Source organism: Dipteris shenzhenensis, chromosome 32, assembly GCF_047967505.1.
Source record: "Dipteris shenzhenensis isolate YYH24624 ecotype China chromosome 32, Dip_SZ_1.0, whole genome shotgun sequence".
NCBI lineage: Eukaryota > Viridiplantae > Streptophyta > Polypodiopsida > Gleicheniales > Dipteridaceae > Dipteris > Dipteris shenzhenensis.
In genome coordinates, this window is record NC_141627.1 from 43,070,336 (window position 1) to 43,089,925 (window position 19,590).

At 46.9% G+C, this 19,590-nt stretch overlaps 1 protein-coding gene across 6 annotated transcripts in view; it reads left to right on the forward strand.

Annotated features, from left to right (window-relative positions):
• The window catches only part of LOC147880794 (uncharacterized), a 142,971-nt gene that overhangs the window by 49,140 nt on the left and 74,241 nt on the right, over positions 1-19,590 (forward strand). For 5 of the 6 annotated variants that reach the window (XM_087371097.1, XM_087371099.1, XM_087371102.1 and 2 more), the window contains 5 exons: positions 5,841-5,949; positions 6,118-6,219; positions 6,312-6,371; positions 6,717-6,758; positions 8,817-8,927. In XM_087371097.1, the coding sequence (XP_087227223.1) occupies positions 5,841-5,949; positions 6,118-6,219; positions 6,312-6,371; positions 6,717-6,758; positions 8,817-8,927 (424 nt within the window). The remainder of the gene's footprint in view (positions 1-5,840; positions 5,950-6,117; positions 6,220-6,311; positions 6,372-6,716; positions 6,759-8,816; positions 8,928-19,590) is intronic. The other variant, XM_087371100.1, reaches the window with a different exon arrangement.

Sequence of the window (19,590 nt, forward strand, 5' to 3'; positions counted from 1 at the left end):
TCGTGAGAGTACTTGTTTCTATTTCAACCTACATGCAAGGTGGGAGAGAGATGGCGGATGAATGCAAGGTGAATGAAGATGCTACGTGAGATTCGCAATGAAAGGGTGATACCCTTTCATTAATGTCTGTAATGAAAGGGAAAAAGAGAGGCCCTTTAGGTGGAAAATGTGGAGGGACTATATAAGTCTCCATCCACCCCCTACTATGTACTTTTTGATGTGACATCTAATCCTATCTACTCTCCCTCCTCCTTCCTGCTACCTGCTGCCTACGCTCACACACTCTCTCCTCCCTCTCTCTATCTCTCTATCCCCTTATCCTTCTCTCTCTCCCTTCCTTCTGCTATTCTCTCCCCATCTCCAAATCTACCCCTTCCCGGTATCAGAGCCCCGACCCTGGTACCTTTGCTTCCCCTTCACCCCTTCACTCCGAATCTCAGTACCTGTTATGCCAATTATGTGAAGAACATGGCCAACGCAAGGTGTTGGTAGACAACCAGGCCAAAACGTGCAACGGGACTGGCAAGGAATGGCTGGTCGTTTCTCGTGTTGCTGATGGCAAGGAATAGAGGGCTTTTGGAATGAAGAGCTTTCTCAAACAAAGTATCCACGAAGTAGACAAATGCTACAAGCTGTTCACCTCGAATCTGTTGCCCTCAGCCCTCAGACCCGAATCTATATACACAACACTCTCTCAACTCGTCAGTCGATGTGCCCAACCTTGCGTCACCAGACGTCCGTGAGTTCCCGTGAACCGGGGGTTTCCGTCCAAATCAAGCCTCGTGCAGTAAGCCCGTCTTGGTGTGGCGTCCTCGTGAGCATCGTTCACCGTCAAGCTAGCCCTGCCGTGATGCCTTACTGCTCGTACGTGAGCATCCCGTCATCTGCCTTGACCATGGCCGCCTGTTGCTCCGCCCATGCAGTTGGGTGTACCGCCTACCCATGCCTCGCCGTCGCCACCATGCCGTGCCGCCTCCGCCTCGCCCGTCACCTACCTTGCGAACCTTAGCCTCTTAGGTTGCCGGAAATTATAGTGGGTACGCCATCTTTAGTTGCAGACATGGCTGTGAAAAATCAGTAAGCAAGAAATGACTTGGAGAGTATGGATGCCCTTCTGCAATTGGCTTAAAAGAGGATGCTCATCACGGATTAGTGATTTCTCTTGTCATGACAGGGTCCCTTGACTCCCCCTAGATTCTTTTGCTGTGCCCTTCACAAAGATTGCCGTGTCGTTTGCAAACTCTGAGCCCAGTAGCTCCTCCTCTTGGCGGATTTACAACAGCAACCTCTTGAGGTCTAATGCTTGCGAGCACAAAAAGTAGCCCAAAGCTTGTGTTGGAAAGAGAGAGAAAGGAAGCAAGGGGACATCCCTACGGTACAGACTTGGAAGTCCATAGGTCTGCTCGCATGACCTTCGATAAGCATATGTCTGGCAGTCCCTGCATACATGGCCAAGACCCCTCGAATCCATCTGTCTGAGAAATCCAACTGGTAGATTGTGCGCTGTAGAAACGACCACTCCACCTTGTCATAAACCTCAAAATCCAAGAGAAGGGCTGCGATAGGTTGGGACTCTCCTTGTGCCCCATCCACTGTCTCTTAAAAAATAAAGATGTTGTCGAAGATAATGCGTTCCTGAACAAAATCTATCCTGCATGTTGCGGATGATGTCAGCAAGGTGGGGTCACAACCGCAAGCTCAAGATTTTGGCTAAGATCTTGTAAGCGGTATCGAGCAAGGTAATCAGTTTCCATTGTCAATAGTGAGGCCTATCCTCCCCCACTTTGGGATCAACAAATCCATTCTCGACTCAGTGACTTCGCCAGAGTCGAGAATCTCTTGAAAAGCCAAACGATGGGGATTATGAATGATCTCTTGGAAGCATGTAAAGGAGGATGGTGTGACTCCATCCTCCCCATGACACTTCTATGGAGGGAGGGCCTTGAGGGCCTTAGAGAGCTCCTCATCAATGAACGGGGCCTCCATGTTTCTACTCATGCTTGAGGAGACGCCTGTCGGGATATGGGCTCAGATTGCTTCCCGAGTTACAAGGACTTGGGGAGAACTTCTTCTTGGATTGAAACAATTGCCGATAGAAGTATGTGGTCATCCTTAGGATCTCCTGCGGTTCTGAATGCATTTGGCTGCTCGCATCAATGTCGGCTCGAGGGATCTCTTTGAAGGTCTAAACGAGCAATCTCGTAATGTTGTACAAGCCACTATGGGAGCCAAGTACATTCAGTGCTCTCTCTTGCTCTTGGAGAGAATGGCGTCGACGAAGAGCCTGGGCCTGTAGCTCCTAATTGCTCCTTTGAATTGCCCCCGACTAACGAGGAGGCCCAACTATGCGCGGAGGGGCTCTCTTGCGGCTGCGAAATCACTGACATAGCTTGTTGTACCTCCTCCTCTTGAAGCAAAGCATCGGTGATACGAACCCCCTTTCGTGGGAGTCCATGTGATGTGGCTGCTCTAACAGACGCACTATCGGAGAAAGAAAGAAAGAAAGAAAGAAAGAAAGATTAACGTCCTCGAGAGACCTCACGAGCCTATGGGACAAACACACACCAAAAGGTGAACTCCAAAACATCAGTTATAGACAGAGAGTCTTGTGAGCGTATATAGCACTCACAAAGTTATTATAGGTTAACAACATTCTACTAACAACGATAATCGGCCTGCATTACATCAATTTATAGACTGAGAGTGATATTACATCGTTGTCCCTATCAAGATACCAATGGCTCCCCCATTGTGCATTGCCAGCCCAATAGTATCTTTCCAGTCACTCTAGCAAGCCATCGTGTTGCCATTGAAAGAAGGGAAATGAAGACTGTGTGGAAGGCTGGAAAACTCCTCCTCTCTAGGGATCTCGACCATTGATCGTTGCTCCCAAGTGCTCCGCTTTGCTGGGGACATCGACAAGGGGGCTCTGCCTTGCTTGTTCTCGAACTCTAGATTGTTGAAATCACCTCCAACAATCCAAGACTCAATATTTGGGAGGTACTAGGTGAGTCCTTTGTAGAAACGAGGGCGGTGCTATATGCAAGTAGGAGCATAAACGTTCAGGATCTCGATCTTGGAGTCACCCATACGTAAGCCGATTTACATTTGGGGTCAATACTTGGGATACTGAAGGGCGAACCTCCCCTCTAGGGACCACACTTCCAGGCCTCTCCTTGGGAGGAGATGGCAACAACGTTTGATTTTTGGTGTTGAAAATATGTGCTCCCGAAGCATGAGGACATCTAGTGCTCGTCCCACCACAACCATGTGCCATTCGTGACGAAGTATCAGTTGGTGTTGTTGCTTACACTGCACGATCATGGCGAAGAAGGCCCTCCTATGCGTGAAATCCTGTGTGACAAATGTGGACTTTAAGTTTGGGGGGTGTGAGGGATGCTTGGAAGGAGAGTACCGTTTCTGTGCGACAGCATGCTAAAGGCATGGCATGCTCGATGTCTACCTTTAGTGCCCATTTAAATAACCAAGAGGTTTGCACACCTAGCTTGCTAGCTCATTGGTTCAACAGCTTGTGTGCAGTCTGTGTGAGTGCACATCCAGGTCTAAGCGAATCGCCATTGCTGCAAGGCCAACCCTCGTTTGTTAGGAGAAAAAGCTAGTTGGAAAGTAGCCCTGTCTCGTGATCCACAACTCCTCTTCTTGCTACCCACACCACTCATCCATCATCGTGAACATATGATCTCTCATAATCAAGTCAAAGAGAAGCAAAGACAAGAGTTTGTCAACCGGTGGGTTTGCAAGAACGTTCTGTAAGACGGGTCTTAGTACATGGTATGGGCATTCTGAGTTCTTGGTGTTACCATTTGAACTGACAAATGCACCTGCTACTTTCCAGTATATGATGAATGATATATATTGTCCATAGTTGGGAAAGTTTGTCATGGTATTTTTGGATGACTTGTTGGTGTACAGCTGTAGTTTGTCTAATCATATAGAACATTTGAAGATCGTTTTGATTGTCCGTTTGAGAGAGGGTCTATATGTAATTGAATATGATTAAGTGTGAGCTATTCAAAAAGGACCTGTCATTATCTTGGCCACATTAAGCCGGTTGACGGTTTGTGTATTGACCTTGAAAAGGCTGATTTTACACATTGTCATGAAAGTGAGATCTTTCTCGGATTCACTGAGCTCTTCCAGACTTTCATTCGTAAGTGTGCACGTACTTTGCTACCACATTCCAATCTTTGGAAAGGAGGAGAACAATGAATTCCTCATAAGCAGACCAAATATAGACCTGTTGTCAGGTGGGTGCTTTGGAGCATGACCAACGTTGCATATAGTGGACCTGAGTAAACCATTTGTGGTTGAAACGGGTGCTAGTGATTATGTTTCAAGATATTCAACTTGTTGCGTTTATTAGTCAAAAGCTGACTATAGCAAATGTTAAATATCCTACAGGAGCATTTTCTTGTCGTTCACGCATTGAAGAAATGGAGTCCTTGTTTGAATTTTTGGTGTGCATGGATAACACATCGCTAAAGTGCTTCTGATTCAGACTTGCGTGGCCGAAAGGCTAGATGGTGTAAGCTCATGGAAAACCTGATACAGAAGGGGTGCTACTAATGTGGTGGCGGATGCATCAAGTCGCATTGGTTTTCGTGAACTTTATGAGTTTACTGAGATTCAAGCTTCTCTCTTTCTATCCCCTAAAGGAGTGTATGAGCATGATCATTATATCGGCTGCATATGGTAGCAGGTCCAGGTTGGGGCATTCTGTGATGAGCTGGATGGTTCAAACTTAAGGGGGAAAGAAATCTGAGATGAGTATTCCATTCGGAATGGTCTCTTGCTCGGAAAGGATAACACTGTATTTGCTGGGTGGTGAGCCCACCAGCTCCACCTTTATGGTGTATGGTTGTTTTGCAGGATTCGGTGTCAAAGTAGAACCTGGATTACACCTAGGCTTGCTCCTCGCTAACCCTCACCTTGGGTTCTTAGTGTCTCATCGTGAGATGATGTCGAAGATTTGTGCTCAGGCACAATCGCTGAACCAGGGTCTATTGCCAGCCATGTGTGCTGGCCTGGCTGGTCCATGCGGCTGCTCTAAAATAAACGTAAGGATGCTTTGTTGCCGCCCATGTGGCAGCCCACATGACAGCCTCTCGCAATGTAATAGGCGAGATGACTAACTTCCTCTTTCTCTGACCTATTGTCTTCTACTGAGTGGAATGCATGAACTGTAAAGGTAAAAGACACACAATGCTCAGGAGGTGCTTTTGTTGTAAGCGTGTGTGAGAATGAGACACGATTGGGTTGCAACAGCGTAGTATCTGTTGAAGTCTGTTCCACTCCAGTATGCGATTCTGTATCTGTTGGTACCCTTCAAGTACCGGAGCACACTTAATCCGGCTTTCTAGCGTGTCTCCCTTGGTGCAGATGCAAAATGGCAGAGCGGGCCAGCTGTGAAGTTTTTGTCAGGTCAGATGTTAGCTCTAATGGACAGGTGCATCCTTCCTTGCTTAGCTTATCCCTGGAGTAAATATTGGATTACTGAATGAAGGGGAGACCTTCCCCTTGAGGATGGAGGTGGAAAGAGGCAAGCTGCTCCTCCGCTCCTTATCCCTGTTGTTGTCCAGACTGAGGACCTACTGTGCTGCCTTAACTTTGGGTTCTTCGCATCTGTGTTAAGGACTGTATAATATTAGTCATGTTGCAAAGTTTGGAATGATTAAAATCTCTGTGCTAATGTGTGAATGAAATACAGCAGTCCAAATATTTAGTTTTGGTATGACTGTCTGTATTTTCCTTTTTGCTTCTCATCTTGTTATTATAATTGAAGTTTACTGAGATGCTGTGTGAATATGCTATGACTGCAGGATCAAAATGATCATTCAGGAATCTTCTGCCAATCAGAAGTTGGATGAAAAAAGCTTGTACTCAACTGAGCCTTTTTCTGCAATCATGAAACTTGGGGCTGTTGTATCTGTGAGCACCTTTTTATTTTGCATCTTCCATTTTGTTGTTTTAATTACTTAAGTCAGCCGAGTAGTTTGGGATGGCAAACCAGGTAGCAAAAATTGTGTTTTGTTTTTTCGACGCAACTTATTGAAATCGCCAGGTGCCTTGAAGAAATGAATTCACTTTCTTGTGCAGGCAGCTCGCCAAGCTTTGCATTGCCTTGACAGCGGTGGTAGCCTGCAAGAGGCAGAAAGCATCTGTTCAAAACAGTCATTAATGGATTTTCTTGGAAATGAGGTTTAAAATTGTTCGTTACATCTCACCTTTACTAGTATGGTATCTTGAAAGTAGCAAACAGGTGCTAATAAGCGTTTTGGCCTCTGCTGCAGGCTACTCTTAGGGAAGATGGGGTTTTAAAGCTCTTCCCCACGGTTAGCAAACAAAAAGAGGTTTCTCAGCATTCATGTCTTCATATGTTATGCAATTGGATAAGTCATTTTGTTTTTAATGATAGATTATGCTATGGTGGCTCCTGCTGAATCCAAATGAATGTACATATGCATACACATACTTATACTATCCCATAGCGCAGCAGGAAAATATTTGATGTAAATATGGCGAGTCATTGATAATGTCTAGCAGGATCTTTGAATTCATTGCGTGTTTTAGTCTACGTTTGTGGTGACAAGAATGGAGGAAAAGCCAACCAGGTTGAATCTTAGTGAGTGAGCTCAGATGCTGTCATAAATATTAACTGTATACTTCTGACGATTTGTGGATTGCTTTTGCTGTAGGTTGCAGAAAGAGTAAATTATTATGCTCATGATGGAGATACGGTAAGCATATGAAGCATGTTCTTCTGTATATGTATGGACAAGTCAATCTAAAGTACTTAGTAGTCATATTTAGATGCATGTGAAAGAGCATCCCCTATTCTATGTATACGTATGTGTTAATCTATCTCTTGACTCAAAGCTAGTACTGTTGGAGTATGATATGCTGGGAATCATAAATAAAGGTTCTGTTTGCGAATGATGCTGTTGCAAAGGGCGAGAAAGTGTTGCAGGCTAGCAATATGTGAACACATTGCTGGTCTCCATCATACACGTAGTTCCTCTGACCTAATTTGTGGCTCCTCAATTTGGATCATGCCTAAGTTGGATGAGGCTCTCGCCATGGGACCTGGACGATATTGCTTGTCCATCCCTGCAGACTTCTCCTTTCCATCATCTGTCCCCTGGGACCATAAAGATTGAGCTTGTAGCTGTAACAAGCCCTGGAACAGATTTTTTTGAAGTGGAATTCTTTTGAAGGCTTGAAATATGTCTGTTCAAGTCAGTGTTGTAGATTTGGGGGAACCAGGAATCAACGATGCATGTTTGTAGAGAGATTGTTTATTGCATAGTTGGATTGATTGACATATGCCAAAAGGTCAACTTAGTCACCAATATTGTCCATTGGAAGAACCCGATATTTTTCTACTTGCTTGCTATGAGGTATGATTGTTGACTCTTAGATGGGTTTTCTTTACAAGCAATAGCATATACACACCATAACTGGCTCCTTGCCTGGACATTTCCAGGAACCACCAACACATTGAGTGAATATTGGAGGTGCTTTAGAACTCACATACCCTGGTGTTGCAACAGTTTGTTTGAGCATCACCGTAGGATTATGAGCCAATGCCATTTTGATCTACCCAAGGCAGCAGCATTGAGCACGGGGGGGAGGTTAGTGTTGCTTTAAGAGGGTAAGTGCATTACTGTGTTGAAGGCCCCTAGTTGGGTATGGTGGACGAGCATTTTTCAAGCAAAATCTTCCGAGCGTTTGAGCGAAGGAAAAAATAACCTTCCAACTATGCAAAAATATGACAAAAATGGATCGGAAGAAAACATAGTTTCACTTAGAAATATGCAAAATATTATAGCAATGCCTATTTTATACACAAATCTTTACGCGAATCTTTGGGAAATCTCTACGCGAATCTTTGGGAATGGTGAGAACATAATGGGATGGCTTTTGAAGAAACCCACATGTAGAGTAGACTTCTCTATATGAAAATCCCCTTATGATCCTTCTTACAACTTTTACTTGATAGGGGGTGACATTGAAAAACTCTCTCAACCTATTTTCATGAAAGGGTTTCTCCAAAGAAAACTCATTGAAGCAAGCCATCAAGGTAGTTTCGCCAGCGAAACCCCTTTGAAGTAGGTCTTCTAAGGTAGTTTCGCTGGCGAAACTACCTTGGACAGCACTTTTAAAAGTGGCATAACTTTCACATCCAATGTCCAAATATAGTCATTCAACCACTCAAATTGATTGGAAAATCCCATTTGAGCACATCTATGGGGTTATATTTTGGAAAATCTTGCATATATAGTATTAAATATTAAGTGTATTTTATGAGAGTGATATATAAGCCCAAGTTAATACTTATTTATAGTAATTTAAACTTCTTTAGAAACATGTGCATAAATATCTTGTTATTTATGCTATAAAAACACAAGAAAGATATTGCCATATGATATAAATGTGTTTAATAAGTAATTATATATGTATAATATTATTACATTGAGAGTGATTATGAGGGATGTTTCTTAAAGGAATTATTTTTCAACATAACAAGGGTACAAAGGGATGTCTATATGAATAAGAAAATTTATGTTATGCAAAAATGAATGAGTGACTAGTCTGCATATTTTTATGATAAAGGGATCTAGTTCTAGTGAAAATAAACGAGTAAAAACCATGTTTCCTAAAGGTCTTGTTAGGGATGTGGTATTTAAAATTGGGACTTAGCCTTTGCACAGTAGTTTGAATATAATTTGATATTTCGTTTTGCTTTGATACATAGGTTTATGTGTCTATTGAATTATCTCATTTCAACTATACAGGTGGTAGAACTCTGCAGTCAAGCAATTGGTTACTTCTCACTTTTAAGGGAGAGGCTTGTAAATTCTGGCAAAAGATGTGATTACAAGAGATATTTGGTCAATGGGTCTGAGGTGAGTTTCTTTTGTTGGATATTTTGCATGCGCTCATTCACATGCACAAAGTTAAGGGAATGGAAAGGCTAATGTTTGGCTTGTATCAAGGGAATTGAAAGCCTTCTTCTCTCTCAGCTGATGCTATAGCTTTTGCAACATTTTATGCATTGTGAGTTCTCTAATGGCTGTATCACTGTTCTGAAGATCCAATTCATCTCTTCCCCCAAATTCTATCCAATAGACCCTTGCCTTGCACGATCCCTTGCGTTTAGTCGCTTCTATTAATTTACGTGGGCTCATTTCAGCAATCTTTACGTGGGCTCAAGTAACAACCATTGCATAATGGCTCTATTTTGCTCTAAGATCTGTAACTTTTGATTCAAGTGCCTGATCAACATGATTCGAAAGTGAACCTTTGTTTAAAAATTGTAAACAAAAATCGCATGCTAGCAAATTTCGCATTAATTTAGACCTTAGTAGATCTTCATTAAGCTAAGCCTACCTAACTTAAAAGTAATGTAACTAAACTAAACTAGCATCTCACTAACTGCCATCTTCTTGCTCTGTGAACCACCGTCGCCTCGTCATAGCCCTCTCCTTCCCCTTGCCTTCCCTTGCCCTTCTCCCTTCGCCCCTTCCACCTCAAAGGCATGAGATTGCAGTTTTTTGTTCTTCTAAAATACACTGACTCGTAGCATCATTGATTACGGTGTCTTCCATTTTCCACAAGATCGAGCAGAAGCTCCACATCAGTGGCGAGCACACGGCAGGTGACGAGCATGGCCATGGCAACACAGCTGTAGTCCGTCGTGAAATACTAGAGGAAGGCGACTCAACGCTAAGAGAGGGTAAAGGATTGAAGATGATTTTTTTTTTTTTTGGCAAAAAGGAGACTTCCATTAAGTAAGAAAGAAACTCGCTAGAGCAAGCTCTGTGCAGAAATACAACATGCTAAGCATGTAATGAAAACACCTCAGAGGAATGAGGTAGAAAGAAACCAAGGCTGAGGCTGAAAATGCCAAGTCAATCCTGTAGAAGTCTCAGCAAAGAAGGAAGAGTCTCTTCAATCTCTGAGAAAGTAACTCTCCTGGAGCAGGCTGCTTGAGATGATCCTTGCATGGTCGCCCAAATGGCCATCAGAGTGTGTACCGTATCTGTCCAAGTACTGGCCAAGATCTGAGAAGGGTGAACCTGAGAACCCTTTAGAGCCTTAGTGCATTTGGCTCTCCAAATGTGCCATGCTGCAATGCTAGCTAAGATCTCCCATGGAGAGTCAACCGAGGAATGAGCAGCTCTGAAGAGAGTGGCCGGAACATCCTCTAGAGAGCACAACTCCACAAGATGTCATCGGATGTGAAGAGCCCAAGAGGAGTCAAGTCTCTCAAAGAAGACCTGGGGCCGTGAAAGAGTTAGCCAAGCCACTGATCCCTAGGTCATGAAGAAGGGTAGGCGAACAAAAGTGCTGAAAAGTCTTGCAATACCCTTCCATATGATTCTCGCCTGTCTGCAATCCCAAAGGCAGTGCTGTATTGTCTCCAAAGCAGAAAGGCAACGAGGGCAAGAAGGGTCAGCTCCGAACCTAGATCTCTATTGGATGCCCACCCCAGTCGGGCAGCCCAAATATTTGACGGAGACACCCCTTTGTACCCAAGTGAAGCCAATATCATTACCCCAATCCGGGGTGTCATCATCGCAAATCCAGAAACCATTGGATTTATGCCAATTAATGTGTGCACTTGCAGCCATGCAAGATAAATCCAAGGCTGTCCGAAAGAAAGTGAGTGTCTTGGGGGAGGCATCCAAAAAAACAGCCGCGTCATCTGCCAACTCACTATCCAGGATCTCTTCTTCCTGGCGGATAGGAAGCCTCAGCCCATAAATATCAGCTTGAGACTAAGGTAGATACTCATAGCTTCCGCCACAAACAGAAAAAGAAAAGGGGCAAGAGGACAATGGAGGATGCTGGATGGAAAGGCTTACCTGACCTAGTAGAGGAGACCAGCTTCCCCTTGGCCGAAACACTTCTGCTGAGGGCAGGAAACTCAACAGGTGAAAGGATCCCCAACACTTGCTGAGGGGGAGGCCCTATCAAAAGGAATCCCAATGACCGGGCCCCTAAGGTGGAGGGCACAAACTCCTCATCATCCATGAAAGTCGTCGAATTTGCCAGTGTCAAAAAAGAATTCCTGAGAAGCAAGTCTGGCCCAGGAGTGCGAAGAAGACCTGCACTCGTGGAAGATGGATGAGAAGGACCCGCCAAGCCTCTATTAGCAGAACTGGAGCTGGGGGCTGAGGAGGCCTGTGGCGGGGCTGAAGAGGGATCTGGAGTCCTCATCTGGAGTCCTCATCTGTGCATACTCTCCCTCGATCGTCCTGACTGTGGCAGGAATAGTCTGTGGGGAAGAAGTATCGGAAGCCTCCTTGTGATCCGAAACCAAAGTGACTGGGGCTGGTGCATCTGAAGGCCCCTCCTGTAGTGTCTCGGGCTGCAGCAACATCCATCTCTCGAGTCTGGATGGCGTCTATCTGAACCTGATCAAAGGTCTCCTCCTGAGGTAAAGGAGCTGCTCTGATCGCTCTCCATCATGGTACTGGGTGTGCTACGGGCTTTGGGTGCCTTGCTGCCCCTTGTGGTTCTGGGGTGCACGAAGCAGGGCGCGTTGCTGCTCCTTGTGGTCCTGAAGCATAGTTAGGGGAAACGGAAACGGGGAAACGGGGAACGGAAACGGAAACGGAAACGGAAACGTTTCGGGATTTCTGGGAGGGCTGAAACGGGGAAACGCCACGTCAAGGGAGGGGAGTAGATGATGATGGAGGGCTGAAGCAGGCTGCAGGAGAGAAAGGAGAGGAAAGGAGTGAATGGGGCTGAAGGAGGGCTGGAAAACCTTGAGGATGGAGAGAGTATGAGGCTGAAGGAGTGGAAGGAGCCTGGAGACCAAAATCAAAAGCAAAAAGACAAAAAATGTGATTTTGGAGACCTAGCAGCCTGTGTTGTCTGAAACGGCACGTTTCAGAGCTCTGAAACGCGTTTTAGACTGGCTGAAACGTTTCAGCCAGCCGTTTCAGGGTCCTGAGACGTTTCAGACTCTGAAACGCGTTTCAGGAAACGGCGCTTCTCTGAAACGGCGTTTCAGGCCTGGCTGGGCTCTGAAACGCGTTTCAGCGTAACTGTGTCTTGAAGTGCGTAGTACAGGGCGCTGGGGAGGTGCAATCGGGGTAATACGTGAAGGAGCTGCACCAGTAGACCTCTTGGGTCTTTTTCTCTTCCTTGGGCAGTCTCTAGCAAAGTGTCCAAGTGTCCTGCAGATCCTGCACTGGTCATGTCTACCTGTGATCTCAACTCTCTGTCGAAAGAGAGAGTCATCTGGACGCTGAAGCATAATGTGGTCATATGAAATGTTAGGGTCAGAGACAATGACCCTAACTCGAGGTACCCCGTCTGCTCTGATTGCCTCTACCGAGGAAGAAGGCATGTCATGAAGGGGAGGGATCTCAGTGACCACTCCGAAAGTGGCTCCGATAGTACCAAGAAGTCGATAGTAGACCTGAGGAAGACCAGGGAACCTGATCAACAGAAATGTGACCTGATTGTCCTCCTCTACCGGATCGAAGCGCAAGGTGTAGGGCAAAAGAATCCTCCTCGAACCCAAGGCCAAAGGAGTAGCTTTGAGAACAAGGGCTGTGGACTCATGGGAGTCAAAAACAACCTGGAAAAATCCTCGTCCCAAAAGTCGAATATCCCTAAGGTGTGGGGCAAGCTCTCCTGGTAACGCCGCCAGCATCCAGTCTCTAGCTTGTGATGTGGAAGGGTGTGACCCAAAGATGCGTGCGAAGAGCGATGTGGAGCCCTCGAGCTCTACATCTTTTTTGAGTTGTTGCAACTTGTCTTCTGAAAATATGACGGTTCTCGCGGTTGGTGGGGGTGGACGAAGATTGGCTGAATGGGGATCCATTCGCCGATCGAAGTGAAAAGGCCGATTCAAACACTGTAAGTACTCCGTCTGTGGAAATGCTGCCCAGGACGCCCGGAACAAGGGTGCAAGAAGGGGAGGAAAAGTGGAGAGGGGAAAATAGAAGAGGGAGGCGAGTTGCGGGTAGGCAACAGAGGGGTAGGAAGGGGGCGGAGGAGAGGGAGGAAGGGGCGCGGGGTAGGAAGGGGTGAAGGAGGGGGCGGGGGGCGAAGGGGGGGGCCAGGAGGGGAGGAAAAAGGCAAGGGCAGAAGGCAGGGGGGGGGAGGGGGGAGCGATCGGGGGCAAAGGAGGGGGCGGGGGAGAGGGAGGGAGGGGGTGGGGGGGAAAGGAGAGGGGCGGGGGAAAACAGGGGCAGCAGGCGAGAGTGGAGGAGGGTGGTGGGAAGGGCAGGGGCAGGCGGGGGAGAGAGAGGGAGGAGCGAGGGGGGCAGCAAGAGCGAGGGGTAGAGGCTGGTGGGTGAGGGGCAGCAAGAGAGGGCAGCGAGGGGAGAGGGAGAGGGCAGCGAGGGGGGGAAGGGAGGGGCAGCGAAGGAGGGCTGCGAGGGAGGGGAGAGGGCAGTGAGGGAGGGAGGGGAGAGGGCAGTGATGGAGAGGGCAGCGAGGGGGGGAAGGGAGAGGAGCTGCGAGGGAGGGGAGAGGGCAGCAAGGGGAGAGGGAGAGGGCAGCGAGGGGGAGGAAGGGAGGGGCAACAAAGGAGGGCTGTGAGGGAGGGGAGAGGGCAGCGAGGGGGGGAGGGAGAGGGCAGCGATGGAGAGGGCAGCAAGGCGGGGAAGGGAGAGGGGGGGCTAGCGAGGAGGAGGGTGAGGGAGGGGCAGCAGCTTCACGGGGAGGAGCAGCAGCTCTCGAACGTGAGGCCTCGGGGAGATAGATTAGTATCCTAATCTTTGAATCTCCATGTGTGAGGTGTGAAGGTGAAGATGAAATTCAAGTGGCTATCAACAGAGATACCGGAGTGTAAAGATTCCCTGGGATCGCCTAGAATTTTTTATTTTTATTTTTCCAAGAAAAAGACTTCTATTAAGTAAGGAGAAAAAACCCGCGAGAGCAAGCTCAAAGCGGGATACATCATGAAATCATGAGGATAAATAAAAAACCCCCTCAGAGTGAGGTGGAAAACAACCAAGGCTGAGGCTGAAAGTGCCAGCTCAACCCTGTAGTAGTTTCAGAGAAGAAAGGAGAATCCTTCCATTCCCTAAAGAAAGAAGCCCTCCTAGCTGAGGCTGCACGGGAGTCTCCCTGCATACCCGTCCATACGGCCATTAAAGTATGTACGATGTCTGTCCAGATACTAGCCAATGTGTGCGAGGGATGAACCTGAGTTCCCTCCAAAGCCTCTGTGCATCTGGCTCTCCAGATATGCCAGGATGCTATGCTCGCTAGAATCTCCCAAAAAGTATCCACAGAGGCATGTACAGCTGTAAAAGGAATGTGTGGTACCACATCTAACAAACAGGACTCAATCCGATGACGTCGAACCGAAATGGCCCGAGAGGAGTCAACTCCCTCATAGAAAACCTGAGGTCCTGTAAGAGAAAGCCAAGCCACCGAGCCCCATGTCATAAAAAATGGTGAATGGGCAAAGTGACTGAAAATCCTGGCTACCCCCATCCAAATCATCCTCGCCTGTCTGCAATCCCATAAGCAATGCTGAATAGACTCCGAAGCAGAAAGGCATCGACGGCATGTAGGGTCGGCTCCAAACCTGGACCTCCAAAGGTTCACTGCAATCCCTCCATGGATATAAAGCCAAAAGAAGATAGTGATCTTTCTATTCTTGTGGGATTTCCAGAGTCTCCTCCAGAAGCACCTCTGCTGATCCGCAGTAATAGCAAAAGTCTCCCAATGAGGAACTCTGGAGGGTCTCCAACCTCTACTACTGAGCTGATATCTTTTGGCATTACTGACCGTGTAACGAAAGAAGGGGATGCTCTTCTCTCGATGTCCTGTGTCAATCCACTCCCACTCTCCGGGGTCCCACCGCAAATACCTGATGGGAACTCCCCCATAGAGCCAAAGCCTCCAAGACCCGGTGGAGAGTAGCCGGGGGTCTGGGTCTAGGAACCACTCTGAATCTGATCCCTGCATCAAAAGACCTACAACGCTGATAGGCTGAAAAGCAGACTCAAGCAAGATGTCCTTTGTGGACCTGAGCAATCTGCCACCATCTTGGACACTAAAAACCAAAGCATCCTCTTGTGCATCTCGAAAGGCCAAAACCTGAAGTGGAACCCCGCCTCTCGAAAAAGTACTTGCCCAAGTGGAGGAAGTGAGTGGCATATCATCTGTGTCTACCCAAACCTCTGGAAGGGCTGCCTCAATCTGCAAGATCCTCCCTGCACTCCCTCTGAGATGTCCTGTCAACCTTCGAGATCAGTCCGTCAGGGATGCCCCCTTGCTCCTTTCCTTTTTTTGTTCGCGGCCGAAGCTATGAGTATCTATGTTAGATCTCAAGCTGACATCTTTGGGCTAAGACTTCCCATCAGAAGGGGAGAGGAGCTACTTGACAGTGAGTTGGCTGATGACACAGCAGTTTACTTGGATGCCACTCCACAGACGCTCACTTCTTTCAGGACAGCATTGGATTTATTTTGCTTGGCGGCAGGGGCGCAGATAAATTGGCATAAATCCAATGGCTTTTGGATCAGTGATGAGGACACTCCAGTTTGGGGGCTTGACATAGGATTCACTTGGGTTCAGAGGGGTGTGCCTATCAGGTATTTGGTCTGCCAGGTCGGCTTGGATATTTCTACCACGCAGCAGTTTGCTCCCGTTTTGGAGAGCATCAGAAGGAAGCTTCTTTTTTGGAGCTCAGCCAAGCTGGATCTTGCCTCTAGAGTTGTGGTGGTCAACCAGGTCCTCTTGGCCACAGCCTGGTTTGTTTGTTCATGTTGGTGCCGTTCTAGGGACTGCATCATTCAGCTCAGAAGACCGATCAGAAACTTTCTTTGGAGTGGGCTTGATGGCACAGCAGATGCCTTAGCCAGGGTGGCTTGGGAGACCCTCATCCTCCCTACACAGGAAGGGGGTCTCAATATTATTGATCCAGATTTACAGTGCAGAGCTTTACTTTGCAAGATGGTGGTGCGGGGACTTATGCCAAGGCAGGAACCGTGGAAGGACTTTCTTATCAGCAGCATACAGAGGTGCACACCTTCTTCAGGAGGAGACTGGATGAACAGTGTTAGATGGATCTTCACCACAGCACACCTCAGGTCACCTTCGTCCCCTCTCATGGTTGCCATTCTGAAAGCTTGGGCCAGTTTCAGAAGCACTCTTCGGAGGATTCCTCCTTCCTCTCGGGAAGAGATTGATAGGCAACCCATCATGTGGAATGACAGTATTTTAGATGATCATGGCAGACCACTGGGTGCCTCACTCTACATGCAGTGGTCCAGGTGGGAGAGGAGACCTGCTTCTTCTATGGGGTCTTGGAAAGCTTTCCGCAGGCTTCCAGAGGAATCTACTCTGTCATAAGCTTTTTCAAAATCCAAAAGTAGAATGGCAAGATTCTGGCCACTCTGCATGGCCCACTCTGAAGCTTCCCAGAAAGAAAAAATGTTATAAAAAATGCTTCTGCCATGCACAAATCGCGTCTGAGTGTCATGAATGAGATCAGGGAGAAGTCGCTGCAATCGGAGGCTGATAGCCTTGGCCAGAATCTTGTAACAAGTCCCCAGAAGTGTGATAGGCCTCCAGTGGGACATTAAATTTCTGCTACCTCCTTTTGGGATAAGGTGGATGAGACCCTTTGTAAGCGACCCAGGCATCTTGCCAGAGTCCCAAATGGCCTGCAGGGCTGAAGTAATATAGTCTCCAATCATATCCCAAAATGCAATGAAAAAAGACGGGGTGAGGCCATCTGAACCTGGGCACTTGCCCTTGTGAAGGGCTGAAAGTGCAGTCCTGAACTCTGTGTTGGTGAAAGGTGCGTCGAGTAGAACATGCATACCCGGATTCACCAACACAGGGATGCTCTGCCAAATAGCATGTCTAGCATCCTCTCTATCGTGTGTCTCAGGATCAGCAGTAAGAAGGGTGGCATAGAAATCTGAAGCTATGCGTAAGACATCATCAGGCTCTGTTTGTAAAACCCCATGTGAGTCAATAAGCTGGGATACACTCTCTCTACTATGTCTAGGGCCAAGAGTAGAGAAAAAGTGTTTATTGACTCTACCATCCATCTGAATCCAGAAGGACTCCTGTGCATGAAAGGCATACTCGCTCTCTGATCAAGCAATAACTGCAGATGAGCCCTCGCTGCAGCAAGGCGCTCCTGAATCCAAGCATCTGAAGGCCGTTTCTGCTCTTCCCTCTGCAAAGTTGCCAACTGCTGGCGAACACCAATCTCACGTCTGAGAATATCTCGTCTCCTGGTACAAGCAACTGAACGGTAGAAGTCGCTAATACCAGAAAGGGCAGCGGCTACATGTGATGGATATGGCTGCCCACCCTGGACATGAGCAAACCATATCTGCAGGGTTGGCTCTGTAAGGTCCTCCTCTGGTTTCCACTAGCAATGCATACCGATCCACCTCTGTCTAGTGCCCAGTCATCTACATAGAATCTGTCAATGCGTGCATGAATAGGCATCTGTTGCCTTCTGTTCGTCGACCAAGAGAACAGGAGGGACTGTGGCTGAATAAGAAAGGCATCATCACACAAAGTATTTCTGCCACAGAAGTGAAAAAGGAAGGCATCCCAAGCTGCTCTCTCCAAAGAAGTCCGTCTTCTCTACCGCCTTTTTTGTCTGACGGTAACTCGACCATGTTAAAGTCACCTCCAATCACCCATGAATCCACAATGGGGGCCCAGGAGAGCAAAGTCTTCCACATAAGGACACGTTCCCCTCTAATGTTGGAGGCATACATGTTAAGGAAACCAACCTTATGCCTAGAAATTTTTGAAGTGGGCGTGCATCAGAAACGGAATATATGAATAGAAATCTCCGAATCAGATGCAGATTTTCAACTCTTTGATTGAACAATGGCATGCCTCAAGCTAGTATCGAAGTGCTATCTTTTGGAGGAAAAAAATCATGGGGAGACGCTACCACCAACAATTCCTCACCCAATTGAGTTCCCCCTGATACTGCCTTGACACTTGTGGAGCAGAGCCCCGTCCTCCTTGGCCCGCATTTGGTGTACCTCTTCCCTTGGTACCATGGCTTTACAGTGGAGGATATGGACACGACACACTAGGTTCCCGGTTTTTCGGTTACGCTCTGCTTCTAAGGGCTCCCAACGGAGTACACAGGTGGCTGCAAATAGGGAGCTGGCATCATCTAGCCCATACTTTGTGCATTACTGCCAACTCCCATGGCTGGATTGACCATTCCATGTCCCATTCCCTGCATCTGTGGCATGTTCATGGAACCACCTATCATTCTTGGCATCCCCATCTGCATTCCCGGCTTCATCCCTATGTTTGCATAAATCATGTTGGGATTTCCAGTTTGCATACCCCCCACCATTTGTTGCGGAAACTTTTGCATTCCTGGCTGAAAACTTTCCAAGTATGTGCCAAGCTTTCCTAGCCCTTCTGTGGGTTGTCCCACCATTGCTTGGAAGACCGACCCTCTGTTGGAGATAAGTGCACACTAAGTGTACTATTTCCTAGTCTACATTTGTCTAAGTCTAAGTCTAAGTCTAAGTCTAGTCTTTATGTCTTGAGTGTGTGCCATGTGGCACTTCTACAATTATCCCATAAGCACTCTTGCTTTATGACTTGTACTTTGGCCCATATATTCAATGGGTCACATCATTGTAATCAATTAGTCTAGCTTGTGTCTTGTCTACACTCTTCTCAAGGTATTTCTAGTCTCAGTCTTGTTATTTTATTTCCAGTTTCTAGTTCTAGTTCTTGCTTCCATATTCCAACATGGTATCAGAGCATGTAGATCCCCTCTCCTCTCCTCTCACTCTGCTGCAGCCATAGCTTTGTCTTCTCCTTTCAGTTTACCTCTCTCTCCGACATCTGCTCCAAAAAAAACTGCACCACCCTCTTCTACGCTTCTGCTGGCCGCCTTTTCCCCTCTTTCTGCCCCGTCATTGCACTCCAGATCTGTGTGCCAGATCTGTGTGTATCCCGCTTCAGATCTGCCTCAGATCTGCGCAGCCCAGCCACAGATCTGAGCGCCAGATCTGCGCAACACTCTGCTGTCACGACAGATCTAACACCCATTCCTGCTATCCGTACAGCTCTGCGCCGTCGTCCGTACGTCTTTGTTATGGTGCCATAGATCAGATTTGGCCCTCATGGATGTTACAACTATCATCACATCTCTCTCTCTCTATCTATCTCTCTCACTCACTCTCTCTCTCACTCACTCTCTCTCTCCCTCTCTCTCTCTATACACACACACACACACACACACACATATACATATATATATGTGTGTGTGTGTGTGTGTGTGTGTGTATGTATGTATGTCCAAATGTTTAAAAGTGTACAGTAATCATGTAGATGCTAATATTTTAATCTCATAATTTGTATAATTTTCAGATTATTACAAGGTCTGTGGATGCTAGGTCTTCTTAACCCTCTGATTTTTTCAAGATTATATGTTAAATTGATAATTCAAAAGCTTCTTGTTACAAATGGTGTAAATCGTACTAAAGACTAAGGTTTATAGAGGATCATAAAAGGAGACATGGAAAACCCTAACCCTAAGCATAAGCCATTTGGTCTTTAATTTCCAATGGGGTCATCGAT